Source organism: Numenius arquata, chromosome 2 (genome assembly GCF_964106895.1).
Source record: "Numenius arquata chromosome 2, bNumArq3.hap1.1, whole genome shotgun sequence".
Classification (NCBI taxonomy): Eukaryota; Metazoa; Chordata; class Aves; order Charadriiformes; family Scolopacidae; genus Numenius; species Numenius arquata.
The window spans coordinates 27532014-27549695 of record NC_133577.1 but is presented as its reverse complement, the minus strand read 5'-3'; the positions used below and the strand labels follow the sequence as shown (position 1 = coordinate 27549695).

General features: G+C 37.1%; 1 protein-coding gene across 1 annotated transcript in view; it reads right to left on the bottom strand.

Moving 5' to 3' along the window:
* Positions 1-17682, bottom strand: part of SDCCAG8 (SHH signaling and ciliogenesis regulator SDCCAG8) — a 117784-nt gene that overhangs the window by 62099 nt on the left and 38003 nt on the right. The window contains exon 13 of the mRNA XM_074166010.1: positions 8524-8666. Coding sequence (XP_074022111.1) covers positions 8524-8666 — 143 coding nt within the window. The remainder of the gene's footprint in view (positions 1-8523; positions 8667-17682) is intronic.

The window sequence follows — 17682 nt, the reverse complement described above, 5'->3', positions numbered from 1 at the left end:
GCAGAAGGCAACTGCACCACAAGGAAAAGCTTATCAAGAACAGTTGCTCCTGTTTCTACAAAAACGTAGTTTGATACTCAAGCCACCAGGAATGCAGGGGCAACAACAAACGGTGGCACGCTATTGAGCTTGCGATGCTGCCAGCAGAGCCAGGGGAAGGAGGTCAGCTCTGTCAAGCAGCCGAGAGCAGAGGCTGCACTCATCTGCTTGCTCAGGACAGGCATCTCCCAGCTCACACTTTCCCCCTGACCAATCACCGGCACAGGGACACTGGGCAAGGGGGTGAGGAGAGCAGTCAGGCAGCCAAAGCTGGCATGCTCAGGTGATTTTTCTTCCTCCCTCCATCCATCAGCTACCTTCTACAGAGATGACAACGCACAGGCTGATGCTCTTTGGTGTCAAGTTTGATAAAGACCCCACTTGAGGACCCTTCGCGTTCTCCGTTCAATTTTTTCCTAGGCAAGAATTTCAGGAGCAGAATCTTGCACAGAAGAAAAAAACCCAAACCAAAACAACAATCACTGTGACTGCACAAAAACCCCAACTCTGAATACACTATAGAAAGCATAAGGCAGTTTTGAAAATTGCTTAAGTTCACAAATACCAAGTGCTGATAGAAAAAGTACATTTTAGCTTATTGTAAAAACAAGCTTCCAGATGTACTTGAGAGAAAAGCCCTAGAACAAGTCAAAAATAAAGAGAAAAATCAGAACCATTTTTCCAGTAGCAAATTCAGCAAGAAATCCAGCAGCCTTGAATACATGTGTCTGAAAGATTTTTATGGTTCAAAAAAATAAATCATTATCCTGTTGTCATTAGTCACACAAATAGAAAACCTAATTTGAATGAGATCAAAGTAAATATTTGATACACATGCATAAATTTATTACTGTTAGTGCTGAATAATAACTGCTCAAAACAAAGACCTTATAAAGATGTTTGTTTTCTACAGCAGTTAGTCTCTTCTGTATTTCATCTGAATTCACTGCTCGCTCCAAAGCGCTTTAAGTATTGTCACTGCTCCTGAACCACACTCTACATGCAGTAGCAATTTGGCTGCCTCAACAACCTGATGTGATGTATAAAAGATGAAATCATTAGAGAAATTTGAGGTGACCAGTTGCAGTTTTAAATGCCATGGATAAAAATTTAGATGAATCTAAGACTAAAATCTGAAAATGTATTATTGTCTTTTCCTTGAGAAATTTGTACTGTAGGACAATAAATTAAATTGTCAACCATGTTTTAACTCTATTTAAAAATGAAAAAAGGTGATTTATAAAGACTTTCATATTCAAAATTAACACACGATTTTGGATTTATTCTTTACTCCTTCGCTTATATTTTCTTTCTTTCCCTTTTAAACTTCATCAATGGCCTTTACATGTTTCTACAATCATCTTAAATATGTTTAAAAGATTAAATAGAAAGATATTTGAATAATTGTGTATTATCTTGACACAATGTATATCAGCTTCGAAATTTCTACAAGGCACTGCCAGAAGACGACAGAGCCGATTTATTTCAAATCATTCAGTATCAGTCTTCGTAAACCAGCATATGGTCTTATCATGGCAGGTAAAATATTTTACCTTCTATAATAACGCGGAGCAGCTAATTTATCTACATGCTGTATAATCAGATAAACAATTTCAGCTGCACTATGAAAACCTGTAGGCAAGGGAGAAATTTATCCCCCCACACTTTATTGATTTTTCCGCCTATACATTCATATAATTGCTAACAACAGAGGCTATTCTTCCTTCCAACCCCTTCTTCAATTACCTTAAAGCAAGACCTTCTTTTCAGTTGTGGAAATATTTGCAGTTTCTACAGCTGCAGGACAAAGAACTGAGACATTTTCACAGAGTTGCTCGGGGGAAAAGGAAGGAGAAAAAAAAGCTTTGCAAGATTCTATTGCAAGTAAAGTAGAGTGAATGACAACTTTCAAAGCTACCACAATCATTTACTAATGTGCTGCTATACCAAATAAGTCTAATTTTTTTTGACAGCACCAAATTAGATTTATTGCAGAAACTGCTGCATAAATAGCATATGGCTATGTTATACCACCTATTTCAAATCCCTGTAATGTTTCCTCCCCTCCCTACTCAAAATGAATAATTGAGCCAAGCTATAAACCTTCTGCAGACGAGAGATACACAAGTTCAAAAAGCAGATGCAGGAGACGTAGATTTCTTTGTTGAAATTGTCTAGAAAAGTATCACGCATCCCGATCGAACAAAACTGGGCAGTAATAGGTCAGGTCCCCCTTGCTACACTTCAGGATTTTATTTCCCCCTTTCCTTGATAAAATTTTGTTTTCATTTCTCTTTCAAGCTGACAGTCATCAAAGCGGGGCACGACCTCATAATCCTCTCGCACATGACTACCTCTTACTCGCATAAGAAATCCTATTGATCTTTATTCATGTGACTCGAGATCAGAAGGCTCGGACCTCCATTCACTCCTCACGAGCTCTCATTTATGAAGAGGCAAGTGCCAGCTCCGAGCGAAAATAAAACATGAGAAAACTGGTTTCATTCATCGGAGGGGCCCAAGCCTGCGGGAAGGTGCCGACCTGTAGCTCTCCCCCCCTTTTCAACAGGAGCAAAGTTTTCTTATGGGTTTGCTGGATCAGTCCCCAGACCCACGTGTTTTTGTGTTTCTATCAATCGCCACATTCTGCGGTCAAGACGCCGCTACTATGAGAGAAACAGGACAACGCGTAACCTTATCACGCGAGAGGACAAAGGCGGGTATTTTTGAGGTCGGAGGGGGCAGGATGCACCCCGGCGGCCGGCCCGCGCCTCCCCTCTCCCCGAAGCCGGGGCGAGGCCGGCCGCACGCCCCCCAAAGTTTGTGCGGTCGCCGCACGGAAAAGACCTTGCAAGGTCTTCTCTCCGGCCGACGGGCACACCACTGCACACATCGTGGAAGGCTGCGGCTACCCCGCCGCTTGCCTCTCGGTGGTCAGTCCTCCCAGCTGCCCTATCCGTTACTGTCTGATTAGCTCTGCGAAGGAGCCCCTCCCCGGCCAGCTTTCCCCGCCATCTGTTCCACACGCGATGGCTGCCGCCCAGCAGCCTCGCGCTGCCCTCCTACCTGGCACCCGGCTCCCGGCCTTACCCCAAAGTGCTAACACAGGTTCTCGCTGCTGGCAGAGTCAGGATTTCATTACTACTACTTTGACAAGTGCAGGGTTGTTTGTAATTTCTCTTTTATCCTGATTTTGATTGTACAACCACCTCCCACTGATTCAGTTTGCTTCAGTTTTGTTGCTCACAGATTTTACTCTCCACATTAATCTCCCTCTGGCATGTTACTGCATCTGTTCCCTTTTTTATTATTAATTTTCAAATTCCCACCATTTTTGACAAAAAGGAGGTAATCTACACTCTGCTTCTGCCCATTTCATTTTCTTTAATTTGGAAGATAAGTATGAAAGCGTGCCAAAGAAGTTAATTCTCCGTTAACAGTTTATTTTCTGGCATCCCGACGCCTTTGTATATGAAAAACAGATAGAAATAAATGTTGACTGAATCACAACAACCTAGTTGCAACCGTCCCTAAATTTAATGAAAAGTAAACATATGAAGCAGAATCTAAAAAGTTTATTAGTTATCAGAGTTCTTTCATGTTATCACTCCTCCCTGCGTTTTAAAATAATAGTTTTGTACACGATGAGCAGAATATATAAAAAATTAGAAATCAATCACTGCTTACACCTCATTTCTTCCTCTCCCCTCTCCCCCCTTCCTCCCTGCAATTTAAGTGTTATTGGTCCTTTCATCAGTCAGTCAGTCTGGGAACATAAAACATATCTCAGTCATTTAATATTAGTAAAAGCATTTATTCAAATGTTACCTCCTTTCCAGCATAGATGATGGATTCTTTCTGATGTGCTAAAACTGTTGGAAAAAGCACGACAATAAGCGTGCTGCCAACTAATAGATACTACTAGAAAAAAATCCAATAGATAATACTAAGTACTCTGCAACTCCCTAAAAGGCTAAGTATAACCACCTTCTATAAATCAGGAAGTTAGTTCATATTTTATCATTTAACAGTATAGCTTAAATAGGGAAATCAATGTATGAGGCATGCTGCAATTCTAATGAGGAACGGTGGTGACGACATACAGCTCAACACCAGTTTCAGTGACTAAATAATTCCAGAGGAACCCAGAGGTGGCATTATAGATTTGTGCACTTTATTTATTATACATATAATACAAATTAGCATTAATGGAGTCGCTGAAACTAGCAAGAAGGACTGATGCACATAGGAGGGCTATAGCACTGCTAAAACCCACTGTACTCCCCAAATGCCACTTTCTTTCATATGCTGCTTTCTAAGACATCATATAATTTTCAAAATTAAGGGAAAAAAGAAATATCACATAATGGGGGGGGGGGAGGGAGGGAATAAAGTCAAGAACTACAACATCCACTGTCGTCACTGTAATATGAATTTTTATCCTTCAAGCGAGTGACACAGGGATTCAGGGTAGCTTGGCGGGTCACCTGAAACTGGAAACACAGGTTCTTCTAATGTTTAGCAATTTTTCCCCACCAAGAAGTTGACAAGCATTTATGTTGAAAATCAATTTTAATGTTTCATATAAGCAAAGGAGTAAAAAATTAAATTAAATTAAATTTGTTTCAATTCCACTTAATTACATCTCCCAGAAAATGCTAGATGACATTTTACTCAAATATATCTCAAGCCGTCTACCTACCTCCACGTCTGAGAAAATGCATGATGGCATAGAAAAAGCTTGATTTTGAAATTCAGTGATTCCATCACTTTTTAAGATTTATTTAACTGCTTTGGCACATTGAAACAGAAACTACACCTGACTGCAACCGAAACAAATAATAGCTTCAGAATTGTTTTGTAACAAAAGGAGGAAAGATTTTTAATGATTATTCCATTACTCAAGAATAGTGAAAAATTTTATTAAATTAGATGACACACTGAAACCTAAGCAAGATGTTAACATCTTGCGTCTTTTATGCGATCTTTTCCACTAGCATACTGACATGATTTTTAATGATTATTCTCTCAAGAACTAAGAACAATAGATCTGTATGTTGCCTACTCTCTGAAGAATGGATTCAGATAAGCTTCATTAGCAAGACCCAATTTTGCCAACGTAACGGCAATTTAACATTGACCCCAGAGGTAATTTTGTAAGATTCTTCTACTATGGTAACTGTAATACAAATAAACACAAAGCTGAAACTAAGGTAAAAAAATTAATACTTTAAACAAGCACGGTCAGTGTCATAGCATGGTGAGATCTGCAAAGTTACATGACTGACAATCAAAACTACACAGCAAACGTTCTGTATTTTCCCAATCATTTGAAGACATACAAATTAGAATTACTAACTAGATTCAATAGCAGGAAATGCATGTTAATAGCAAGGATTTCTAAGCAACATATTGCTCCAGGAAGAAAGGTGACAGGAAAAGGCAAATTTAAACTCTGTGGCAATGGTTTAGAATAGCTAATTGTAACCTTTTTCTTGATTTTAACAAGTACATTTTGTTAACTTAGAAGCTGTTTAGTTGGTAATCAATCAACGGTGTCTGAAAACTAGGATGCAGCAAAAAGAATTGGGACTCCTGGAGAAGAGTGCAGTTCTGCAAGCACTTTCTTTTTCTGTTTAAGACATAGTCTGCATGCTCTTTCTCATTTAATCCAGTCATATAATATTTATCATTTTCATACATTAAAATCCAAAGCTCTAGTATTCATTTTATTATTCTATTTATTTACAATATCCAAACTTAGAATTAGTGGATTAGTAAAGAACTTTTCTCCTTAGTAATATACAAATCCATAAATCACAATGAATTGTTTCTGTACATCCTCAGCTACCTCTCATTTTTGCCAGAACCACCCAGACAGGTCATGCAAGGCCACAGAAAGACTATCCACAACCGTGTAACAGCAGTACAGGCCTCCCTCCAGTCCAGTGTTGTGAGAAGACTTGGAGTGGACCAGCTGGTCCTCTCCTGAAAAGAGGGAAAACAGCAAGACGAGGCCAAGGCCAGAATACCCAAGAGATGCACTAAATCAGTGCAATTTCTGCAGCAACCTCCCACAGGCAGGACTCTAGAGCTTAAAATCTGTTTTCCTTGGCAAGTGCCATAGTGAATGATTCTATAACCCCCACAGGACTGCTATTACCACTACTCTTCAAGTGAGCATATTTCACTGGCACAGCTGCCATTTGAGGTGAAGAGAAAAAAAAATATAAAAGAAGGCAGACCGCAAACCACTAAAGTTCATGTGCAACAGCTATGGACGTACCAATAAATCAGAAAAATACCGAGTTGAAAATGCAAAACTAATGCCGCTAAAGACATGCAACTTCTACACCTTCACTAATAGAGAAAACCTGTTTCTGGCAGGAAGTGATCTGAGAGGAAGAAAAAGAGTACAGGCTAAGGAAAAGTTTCATTTCAGTAGGGGATCTTTTCCTTTGCGACTCAGGGAAAACAGACAACTTCGTGAGAACATCTCTAACCCTGCCCTACCAATCTAAGTACACAGGGACAATGGGTAGCAGTTCAGCTGCAACTAATCTCTCATCTCTTTTTCCCCCCTTCTTCACCCATTACAGCAACACCACCTAATGTATTCCTAGAAAGCAGACAGACACTTCAAAGATAAGGAGGACACAAAAAACCTACAGAGAACAAGGTATTGCAGAATATGGGGAATATCAAGGAGAAAGATTTGAACTTATTTCCCATATTTCAGTGTATACATTTTTCTAACAATTAGATGTCAGCATAGAAAACATTTCACTGCTTATAAGCAGTGGCCATAACATGAACACAAAGTATAAAAAAATAGAATAAAGATTAGGACATTGCAGAAAAGCACCTGTAGTAGGTAAGACAAAGACAAAGAAGCCGTGGCAGTTCAGCATCAGTCTCAAAAAGCAGATGTCTGTGAAACTTTATGAGAGCAGGGCCAGCACAGAGCACTAGTTGCCCACAATACTGTACCCAGTCTGCAGTGATTTGCATCTCAGAAACTTCCCGTGTCAGAGACCATACATTGAAAAGCTATCTGAATCATCTGTATGTTAGGTGTCCAGCTTTAAGTACCTCACTATGTAAAAGCAGGCAATAGTCCTTATTTTTAAAAGTTAAGTAGTTTCACAAAAAAAAAAAAATAAAATTGGCTAGTCATATTTCCTCCGAGATATCCAGAGCTTTATTGCATATAATCAGCCTTTTGCTAAAAGGAGCGTGGTAAGCCATTTGGTTAACTATCACAACAAATCATTATTAATAAAGTTCTGCTAAATCCAAACTTTAGATATCTTAACAACTCACCCAAAACTTTTTTCAAGTTCATTAACCTCTAGCATATTTTTTCTCTAAATACAGGCTGTTAGAGTGGTACTTTCTTCCATCTGTTAAACAACCGTGCTCTGAATTACACAGAAATGCAGCTGAATAAAAAAGTGATTCATTGAATTTAATAGTTTAGGCGAGGCTCTGTTTTATTTCCAGTTACTCAATGACAGAACTCTCATAAAGCCCAAAGAGTAAGAGAGTTGGATAAACACGCGGACTTCTGTTAAATGATAAAAATCTAAGGTGTTTTTTCCCCCATGTAAAATTTAAACTAACTTAACTTTTTTACCTTAAGGATTCAGTAAAAGCCACCAGATTTGTTTATGGATGTTCACTCTTGGGGGGAGCAAGGGGGTGAAACAGAACAAAATCCACACACACAACCAAAACCCTGCAAACAGTCAGACAGTAGCATTTTCTGTGGCAAAAGGAGAAACTCCTACAGTTCCCAGAATTCAAGCTGCAATGATAACCTTCTAGTGTTTTCTAGAAACGTGTAATGAATAGTACAGTAAATGGCTTTGGGAGCTACATCCAAGAATGGAATAAACTCAGGAAAGTCTCGTAACACAGTGTTTGTGTTGTACCACATCTCCACTGAGAAAGTGACTTAAACACCCTCCTCACATACTTGAGCTTACCTCCTGTTCATAGACAGTAATATTACCTTTTGATTGTTTAATCTTCAATGAAGCTTAACACGATTATGTTCATTTATATGTTCCTGGTCATTCTACTGCAGAAACTTCACGTTATTAATCTCAGAACTTCTATGCTTAAAGGTGCTGCTGTACACTACAGTCACAAACTACAGTTAAAATGTCTTTTCCTACCAAACATAGCAACAAAAAGAGTATAGCTGCACTTTCCCTTGCTCTTCTTCCTGCCCAAAAGCATGCTACCTCATCAACAGAGCTGAACATTGCCTTTTCTTCACACTAGTAGTTCACTTTCATAAACTATAGTTCATCTTTCACATTGTAGTTCATAACTCATTTAAATCTCCACTTTTAACATGACAGAGGGCTGCCCATGCAATCAATGACTGCAAGTATCTATAACAACTGTGAGGAAGCCTGTGGCAAAAAATTAGCAGAATGAAATTGGTACTACAGCATGTAATAGGATAAGGGGTACCTGGTGAGGTGCAGTTGGTGCTCAGATTTACTCAGCAGTTCTGTCAGTTTTAGGCACTCCTCTCTGGCTCCTGTCACATCCTGCTGAGCTTGTTCCAAACGCTGTTTGTTTCCATTCAGCTCTAATCCCAGTTTTTCTATTTTCTTAGAAAATTGTAGAACCAAAGAAAGTGTATTTAACAAACGCATAGAGATACATTTTAAGACAATAAATCTTACTGTGATAAAAGCTCCTAAAAAACAATGCACGCTTCTGTTTTAGAATAAAAGTAGTTTGTTGGTAAAAACTGCAAAACAAGCAAATTCAAGTATTTGCAACTACATTCTTATGAAAAGCCAAAATGCATATCATATTTAAATACATATCATATTTAAATAAATCCATGCACAATAAATGTTATTGTCTTCACGTGGCTTAAGAGATCCATGCATTCAATCATCTTCTGATTTTCTCATTTGAAGGCTTCCATATTTGTGTCCCAAAGTCCCTGTGTCAGAAAGCCAGAAGGCAGTGGAACAGTGGCCATCTTCAGAAGATGCTGGGCATAGGTTAGCTCTTGTAGTCATTTATTTTACTTATCTATTACATCAGCAATGACACGTGGGAAGTTAGCTTTGCCATATTCACATAATATGCAAGAGAATAAAGGTCATTTAGTGATTTTACTATTATTGAAAAGAAGTTATTTATGACTTATAATTGAATCCAAAACATACCAGCTGCTGTTAATCCTCTCATTTTCTTAACATCATTAGTCCTTATTTGTCAACTAAACCAAGTAAGTAAATGTAACTTAGTCAATGAGTCTATTAATTATTTTACAAATAACGATAAGCAAATTCACATGACCAGCATCTTTAATTTCAGCGAAGCACATTGGACTTAGTACCTCTAACTGAATTACATTGTTAACAATTTAAACATTTTTCACAAATATTTTCAGAAGGATTACATTTTGCTCTAAATCCATACCCAACATACAAGTACCTGTAAGAATCCACCTGTAATGTAATATTACACTTTGTCCTAAGGATGCTTGTAAGGAGGCCAGTGGAGTACAGAATAAGCTAACAATGTAATTTTATCATGTAGTAACTATTCTCCACTAACTCCTACATAAATATTTATTCGTTGTTGAAGCTAGAGGGAACTTGCATGTTTTTCAGTCAACTAAACTGTGAAAGGTCATTTGTAGTACAGAATAAAATTGTTCATATAAGGAGTTAGTGCTGAATAGCTATTATACTTTAAATTCATACCATAACTTATTTTGTGATAGCTTCTTCATGTACGCAAGCCTCAATATCTTCTTCAGTTAATGAAATTATTCATTCAAACATCCTACAAGAACAAATGAATGTAATTCAGTCCTAATATTTGCACTTGAAGCACCTTCATAATAATGTTGTCTCTTTTCCTCTCATGAAAATGTTAACCTAAACCATTTACAATAAGACATGATGTCACAGACAAACATAATCTCTTTATCCAGAAAAATGTTTCATAATGTTCTTGTTTTTTAATTTATTTTTAATTTTGCTAATTACTTAACTGTACGCTTTTTTCCTCCAAGAGCACTCCACAAAGGTTCATGAAGGAAATTATTATTAAAATTTGAATGTCACCTTGGTCACACAGACCACCTACCAAATTAAAGCAGTAATTCCAAGTTCAAATACAAAGAGAGTGAAACTATCTGCAAAATTTTAGTATTCTTCCCCTCTAAAGAATGTAACAACCTATTACACTGTTGGAATATTTTAAAACCAGGCGTGCAAAGGTATTCAGCTACATATTCTTTGCATTTTCACTTATTTCCAGAGACTTTTGCATATTTTAAATATAATAAGAGAAGTCTCAGTGGGTTCTCTACACTATTCTTCTTAACAGCAGCAGTTCATTAATGTTATTTCTCCATTCATAGTAAGCAGGGACATGAGTTCCTCACTGTCTTTACAAGACAGGGAAGTTCTGCAACATTCTTAAAATTTGCTTTAAGAATACATCCATTCAGCATACCTTTAAAGAAACCAAACCACTAACAAGTCAAAAAGCATCAACTAAATATTTGAAAAAGCACAACCACAGCTGAGAACATAAATACACTCTAGATGACTCCTTCAGGGGAAAGTTTCAAGGAACAGATGGGCTTTACACCATTGCCTCAAGTTAAACAGGCTCAGTCAGGTTTTGACACAGATCCACAGAAGGAAGCAAATTCCAAGTGCAAGAACCTCTGGTGAAAATGTTATGCTTCCATCAGCCAGATGTTGAACCTGCAGGGTTGAACCCAAGAATACATCTATAGATTTCAGTTGTCATGAAAGTGCAGGGAGAAATTCTTAGACAATGACTCCATGACAGGATCTTTAAAGTATCATGGGAGTCTTATGATTTCTACAAAAATTACCAAGGAAGCAACCGTAGGTTTTGAAGAACAATTTTACTTCTGCTATTTTCATCAGTAATTCCAAAATTCAGAATCAGCTCCTTTACACATAGACACACATACATGTGTGTAGATGTATATACCTATATATAACTATATCTTAAAATACCAATATTTAGAGGTATTCACAGCATGAGCTATATGAAGAGCTGGCACTCTACTCAAGAATTCTGGCAATGACCATGTCAGAAACAGCCGACAACCTCACGAGAAAGGGATGGCAGAAAAATGCGACCCAAAAGAACATGCTAACAGCAACTCAAAAACCGGAAGCATCTAATCCAGGTATATTTAGGGATATCAACTAAATTCTTTTTGAAACACCAGAAAACGTTCATTGAAAATATTTGGTAGGACGCATGCATCATCGTAATGAAAACAGCCCACACTCTGAATGCTACATGTTACTTCTGTTTAAAAACAGACAATAGCTTGAAACTCATGAAGCCTCAGAACTTGAGACTTGTTCACACAATAAAACCCAACTCTCTCCTCTCTCCTACAAACAATAATAGTGATAAATGTATGCACTCTATCCTGAAATATGTCAAAGTCCAGTCCATCACTAGATCATCACAATATAATCAGAATGAAAAATACAGAGAAATTACAGAACCAATGAATCTTCTTCACTGCTCTGCAGGGAACTTTATTAGGCAGCATCTTTCCAAAACTATTCACTCAAACTAGTTTTCATGTTACTTTTAGTTCCCATTTCTTCTACCGGGAATCTGTAAGCAGTTCTGTAGCTGCTATCTGGGCCCTAACGTAATTGTAGGGACAGAAACAGAAACAAACCACCAACTAAAGTATTTTGCTGACAACTCTGCTTCTCATGCAGTGTTAATTTGATCCCTCAGTGCCTATCACTTGTGATACAGCTTTTTACAACATGATCAGAGAGTATTTCTTCAAGGTACTTAACTTTTCAATGTATGTGAGAGACAAGAGATGGAGCACAGAACTGCAAAAAGACAGATGACAATCTTGCATTTAAGAAAATCTGAAACAGATTTTCAGTATAACAAGGAACAGAATTATCATAATGTATACACACAACAAGACTACATTAAGGTTGGAACAGGCAACTTCTGGTGTTTAACTCTGCCACTTTAATATTCTTATTACTTCTGCACATAATTTTAAAAGTACTATTTAATCTGTCCTGCACTGCAGTTGCCTAAACTCCTAGGAATATCAACAGGCCCTGTGCCACTGAAAGATGGCAGGCTAAACATCAGTGAGCGAAACATCATTGTTAGTAAGTTGAAACTCATTAATACTATTCTGCACACATACCCAACTCAGTTACAAGAAAGAAGTTTTACTAAACAAAAATTAAAGCATTGGTGAAATAACACTGCAGTAAAATTTTATTCTATATCAATTATTGTTTTTTCCATATTACCACCAACCAGCTTTTAGATTTTAAGTTTTGCACTTTGAAGCATATAGGACCCCTCTATATTTTTTTTTCCCTTGAAACACTTAAAATAAGTGTTTTGTTTCTCATTTGTTTATGATAGTTTACAAATTATCTTCTGATTTTCACAATGCACTTTTAGGTGAACACACTGGAGATTCTCATTCAGTGACATAAATGCAACTTACTGGAAAACATAAAAGATGATTTCTCAAGCACTGGATCAATCTTCAAATATCCTCTTCATAGATTATCTGAAATTATCTTCAACTAACAATACTTATGTATGTTATAAAAAAGCGCTCTTTAATTAACTAGGCATCTCTTTATCTCTACAAAATCTGATCAAATGCAATAATAATTTCATTCAAAACAAGCCAAATTAAAGATTAAAATAATTGTTTAATTCTTTTCATACTGATGCTGATTCTATTGTATGCAGAAAAATGCAACTTTAAATTCCAAATTAGCAGATGTTTTTCATAGAATTTTAAATAGCAGCAAACTGACAGAAAAGACAAACGCTTTTTTTTAAACAAATGAGAATGATTAAGCAATGATAAAAGAACTCGTACTCTGGAGTAAATGCAAAAACAACTTTAGAAGACTTTTAACAAAATCAAAAATATACCAAAACCATTTGAATCCGTAAGTGATCTATGACATTCACTATTGTACTAGTATGCTTAAACATCAGGTAAGAAAATACACAATATAACCTGAAAAATAAATTCTGCACTGACTACACCATTGCACAAATTCTGCAATAAAATACTTTGGGAAGGGAAAATATTTTTGTGAATTTACAGTACTTTCTTTTTGTTTCGTACTTCATTGTCCTCCATTATTACAAGATTAAGGGGCATAAAATAGACTAAAGAATAGAAGAACGAATATAAAGTAATAGAAAGTGAAATATAATTATTATCGTAGTCGCTATTTGCAGGTACATCCTCCAAAGGCAATCAACTTCTGTAAAAACACATACACTAATAGACAGTAAAATTTTACAGGCCCTGATGCTAATATGCTTAGTTTCATTTACTAAACCAGCCCTTTAAAGCAGTGAAATAAAAGATAGTGCAAAGGACTGGGTCTGTAATTAAGGTCTTTCTAACAGGTGCCACCAATATGGGCATTCACATACCCTCAAATATTACGTATATCAGTGACAGGAAATTTGTGCACTGTTTCACTGATCTCAATCCATGCTGTCGCCTTTTCTTATTAATACACTAGTTAATCAGGGACAGAACAAACATACACTACTATAACACTAATTCTTTTTTTCCATTATTTTTTATTTCTTAATTAAAAACCCCTAACAAAACAAGACAGTTTTTTAGCAAGATTTTGAGGTATTTCACTTGGAAAGATGACTATTAGTTCATATGCAGCAGGGGTCACTTGCAGTCATTTCTATCCTAATCCCGATATCAATCAAGCAACTCGAGGTTCTGAGTGGTCTCTAAACCTCAGACCTCCCAGGCATGGCCATCTGACATAGCATATTGCACCTGAAGAACTATCCAACTTTGTAAAGAGAGTTAGGGCCATCACAAGGTTGACCCCCACCATGTCCCAACAATGTTTTTCTCCCTTTTGCACTCTAGATGAATTACTGCTGCTTCCCAGTCAAATCTGAATGAGAATACAAAGCAGTTATGAAAATTAAGTTTGGTTTTAAAGGGGACATCTCCTTTCTGGAAGTAGATTTATTATAAAGCTATGGGAATATACAAATAAATAGTAAGAAATACAATGTACAGAAAGCTAAGAAGAGTCCACAAAGACCACATCTTTCAAAGAGATCAATTCACAAAAATCATAAGACAACTGCAAATTCTACAAATCATTTAGCCCCAAACAGCAATGTGAAAACCTTCCATGACATGAAAGGCAACTAACGTAGGCAGAGAACACAAGAGGAGAAGTAACCCCACTAAACACCCACAGTTCCTTTGAAGGGTTTTGCCCTGTGGCTGGCTTATAAATCAACTGACCTCTAAAGACCAGAGGACAAGCAAAGACATAACCTAGACAAGCAATGCAGGCTGTCATTTGTTGGAAGGCTATTATTCTAGCCCGATCTGGTGGGACTCTTGAATACCTCAAAGAAAAGTACTTTAGCGACCACCGTGTCACTTGTACTGCAAAGAAATATAACAGCACCTGGCAGTCCTGTGGCACTCCATGTGCCCCACTAAAAGGCAGAGCCTCAAGATTGGAGCCATTACCTAAGCAAAGGTCAGCAGCCACAAGCCCTCTGCTTCCATAAAGATTGAGAATTAATAGAAAAGGGACACTGCAATTTGCTAGGAAGAGCAGAGGTGCTGGAAGAACTTCTCAGGATTAGCGTGGAGATGGGCTGCTCTTAAACGCACGTCTTTAAACCCTGTTGAAGCAAACTTTCTACCTGTAGTTGTTAGCTGGGGCAAGAAAAAATTCACATTGCTAAGTATATATTTATGAATACACACACACATAATTTTTTAATTAAGCAATAATCTTAAGTGCCTGTCCTTGTTCAAACTCTCAAAGAGCAACATGGCCCCTAGATACTGTGGATAAATAACCCGGGAAACAGACAAGAGTGAATGGCTGAAACGTGTTATAGAAAGATTTTACCTCATTATTTCCCTGAAAATATTTGCTTTCAGTTTGCCAAAATATTTGAACTGCAATACTATTTCAGGAACAAAACTTCCAAACCCATAGAGATTACTACACATTTTAACAGACAACATTGCTGTACTGGAGATTAGCTCAGCAGCCACCAGCAGAGGTAAGAAAGTGATTTTGTTCCACAGTGGAACAAGATACCGGTTTGTTTTTTTTAAATGGATTGCACCGAGGGGGTGGGGTGGGTAGGCACAGGGACAGGGGAGAGAATGGGGTTGCAGAAAATAGATGGTTTGCTTGTTGATAAAGGAATTTCAGAAAAGGAGGGATGCATACAGAAAACAAGGAAGAAGATTTATCCTACTTTGTTATTGAAAAATTGGAGAGAACAAAACTTATTCCTTTTATCCTTTTCAACACGTATTTGAGATTATTGATGTAGGATTGGCCCTTTTTTCCTGGACAGCATTAAGGAATAGCTGGAAACCTATGAAGCAACAACCAACAAGTGATAGTCAGGGACTTTTGCACTCTTTTTCTTCTGATTGTTGGCACGATGACTGTTGATAAAGCAACCATTTTTTTAGTTAAAGGAGGAAAAAACCAACAGAAAATGAGCATTTCTTTACATATACTGAATATACACACTATACCAATTCCTACTTTGAATAATGTTTAATCCACATAAATTATTTTCTCTTTCCTTATACTAACGGGGTGACATTACACTGGATGACAGAACATAGATCAAGGTTACATGGGCCAACTACCCCAATAAACAATAAAATCCTCATTATCAACTGGGGCATTCCTCTTAGCAGACCAGCTGCTTAGGGAGAGCAGACCAGTACAGAAAATGCAGACCAGTACAGAAAACTCTACTAGTAGGAATCCCAGTCCCAGGGATTTTTCTTATGAGAAAATGACAATGAATTTAATGAAGGCTGCTCATACCACTGATTCTTCAGGAATGGATGACTGACAGAGGAAAGCAATGCCATAGCAGAGCAGCAGCAGCCATAACTGCAATTAAACATTACTTTTGTTATATCTTGCAGGGCTGTTGATCAATGTTTTTCCTCAAAAATCGTGAGATGAGCTAGTAAGTTCAGTTATAAGAAAGAGTGATGTTCCTCCTGAACAGGTCAGAAAATTCATACTATTACGAGTCAAAAAAAACCCCTATCATTTTACTCCTTCCATATTTACCCGTTTTCAAATTAATGCATTGAATGCACCAAACTGAAAATGATACATTATAAAGAGTTCAGTTACAGCAAAGGTTATCACATTTTCTTAATGTTTTCTTGTCCAAAAGCAATTTGTTTGATACTTTTAAGGTCATTATACTCAAGGTCAGACCACATAAGAAAATTTGATGCTAAGAGTTTCAAGCTGTCTGCTAGGTTTTGGGTTTTTCATCCTTGCCAAATAGTATTCAAGTATGTTTATTGATTTAACAGAATTTCTTTCCAAAACAAAACTTCCAGAGCATCTTTTTAACTAATGAGGTCACAAAATCTCAGGTACAGGACTGTTACAAGAATACACATAACATATAATCCTAACCCATCTTCAGGAGTGTTATTAAAATATGCGATTTTATTGTCTCAAAACATCTAGTGATATCTTGAACGTTCCAGCTTGTGAAAAATCTAGATTTTTAAAGCCTGACTCATGAAAGCCTGATACCTAGTCCTAAAAAGAGATTTCAGTGAATCAGTGTCTTCAGAAGGATGTACTGGTCTTGCTTAGGACACTGCAGCATTTCCAGGATATAAACTCAAATTCTTGGCCTGCATCATTTCTGATGAAGACAGAGTCAGTAATCTCTCCACTTACAACGTCTAAATTAGGTTACTATAAATCACGGATTTATGACAAATGAGATAAACGTTCCCAAAATACCTTTTGGCAAAATGCTTTTGCCAGATTTTTATTTGTCTGCAAAATTGTGAGTCTATAGTGTACAGAGACACCATTTATGTTCTGTCATACTACACAAGACCGCTTTGATGTGTAGCTCTTTCCATTTGTATAGGTTGTGCATATCAGTGAATCTCCAACTTCTTTTTATTTGGGCTCATGAACCCATATAGGCAACTCTTAAAAATCTGTGGGTTTTGGTGTAATATGTCTGGAGCTTTTCATTCTGTCATCTATAAGGTAGGCAACAGAATTCTGCAATCCCTCACTTCAAACTACGTTTGCCTAATTTTAAAGACATTATTAAAATAATGGCTTTTTACAGGTTAAGATTACCAGTCTGGATTTATTTCTTCATAAAGTATTTATCTGATTCCTCAAAACATGGTAAAATAAAATTTAAAAGCTTCATTTAGTTTCTGAAGTTGGATTTAACATGTCCTATTGCTTTATTACAAGGAGACCACAACTCTCAGTGGTGCAACGCTACCGGTAAGAACTATCTAATAAGGATGACGCCCAAATTGGATGGGACTGCATAAACCAGTACTACAAAACTGTTTTCACTTCTACATGCTGAAGCTTGCAAGATTTTTATAAACCAAATAAAAATGATTTACAAGCAAACAGAAAGCAAATGATTAACGGTGTATTTCATTTTTAGTTTTATAATGCAGAACAGAAAAGAGCAAGTGATGCTAATCTGAGGAAACCATTTCATAGAGTGTCAGAATTATGC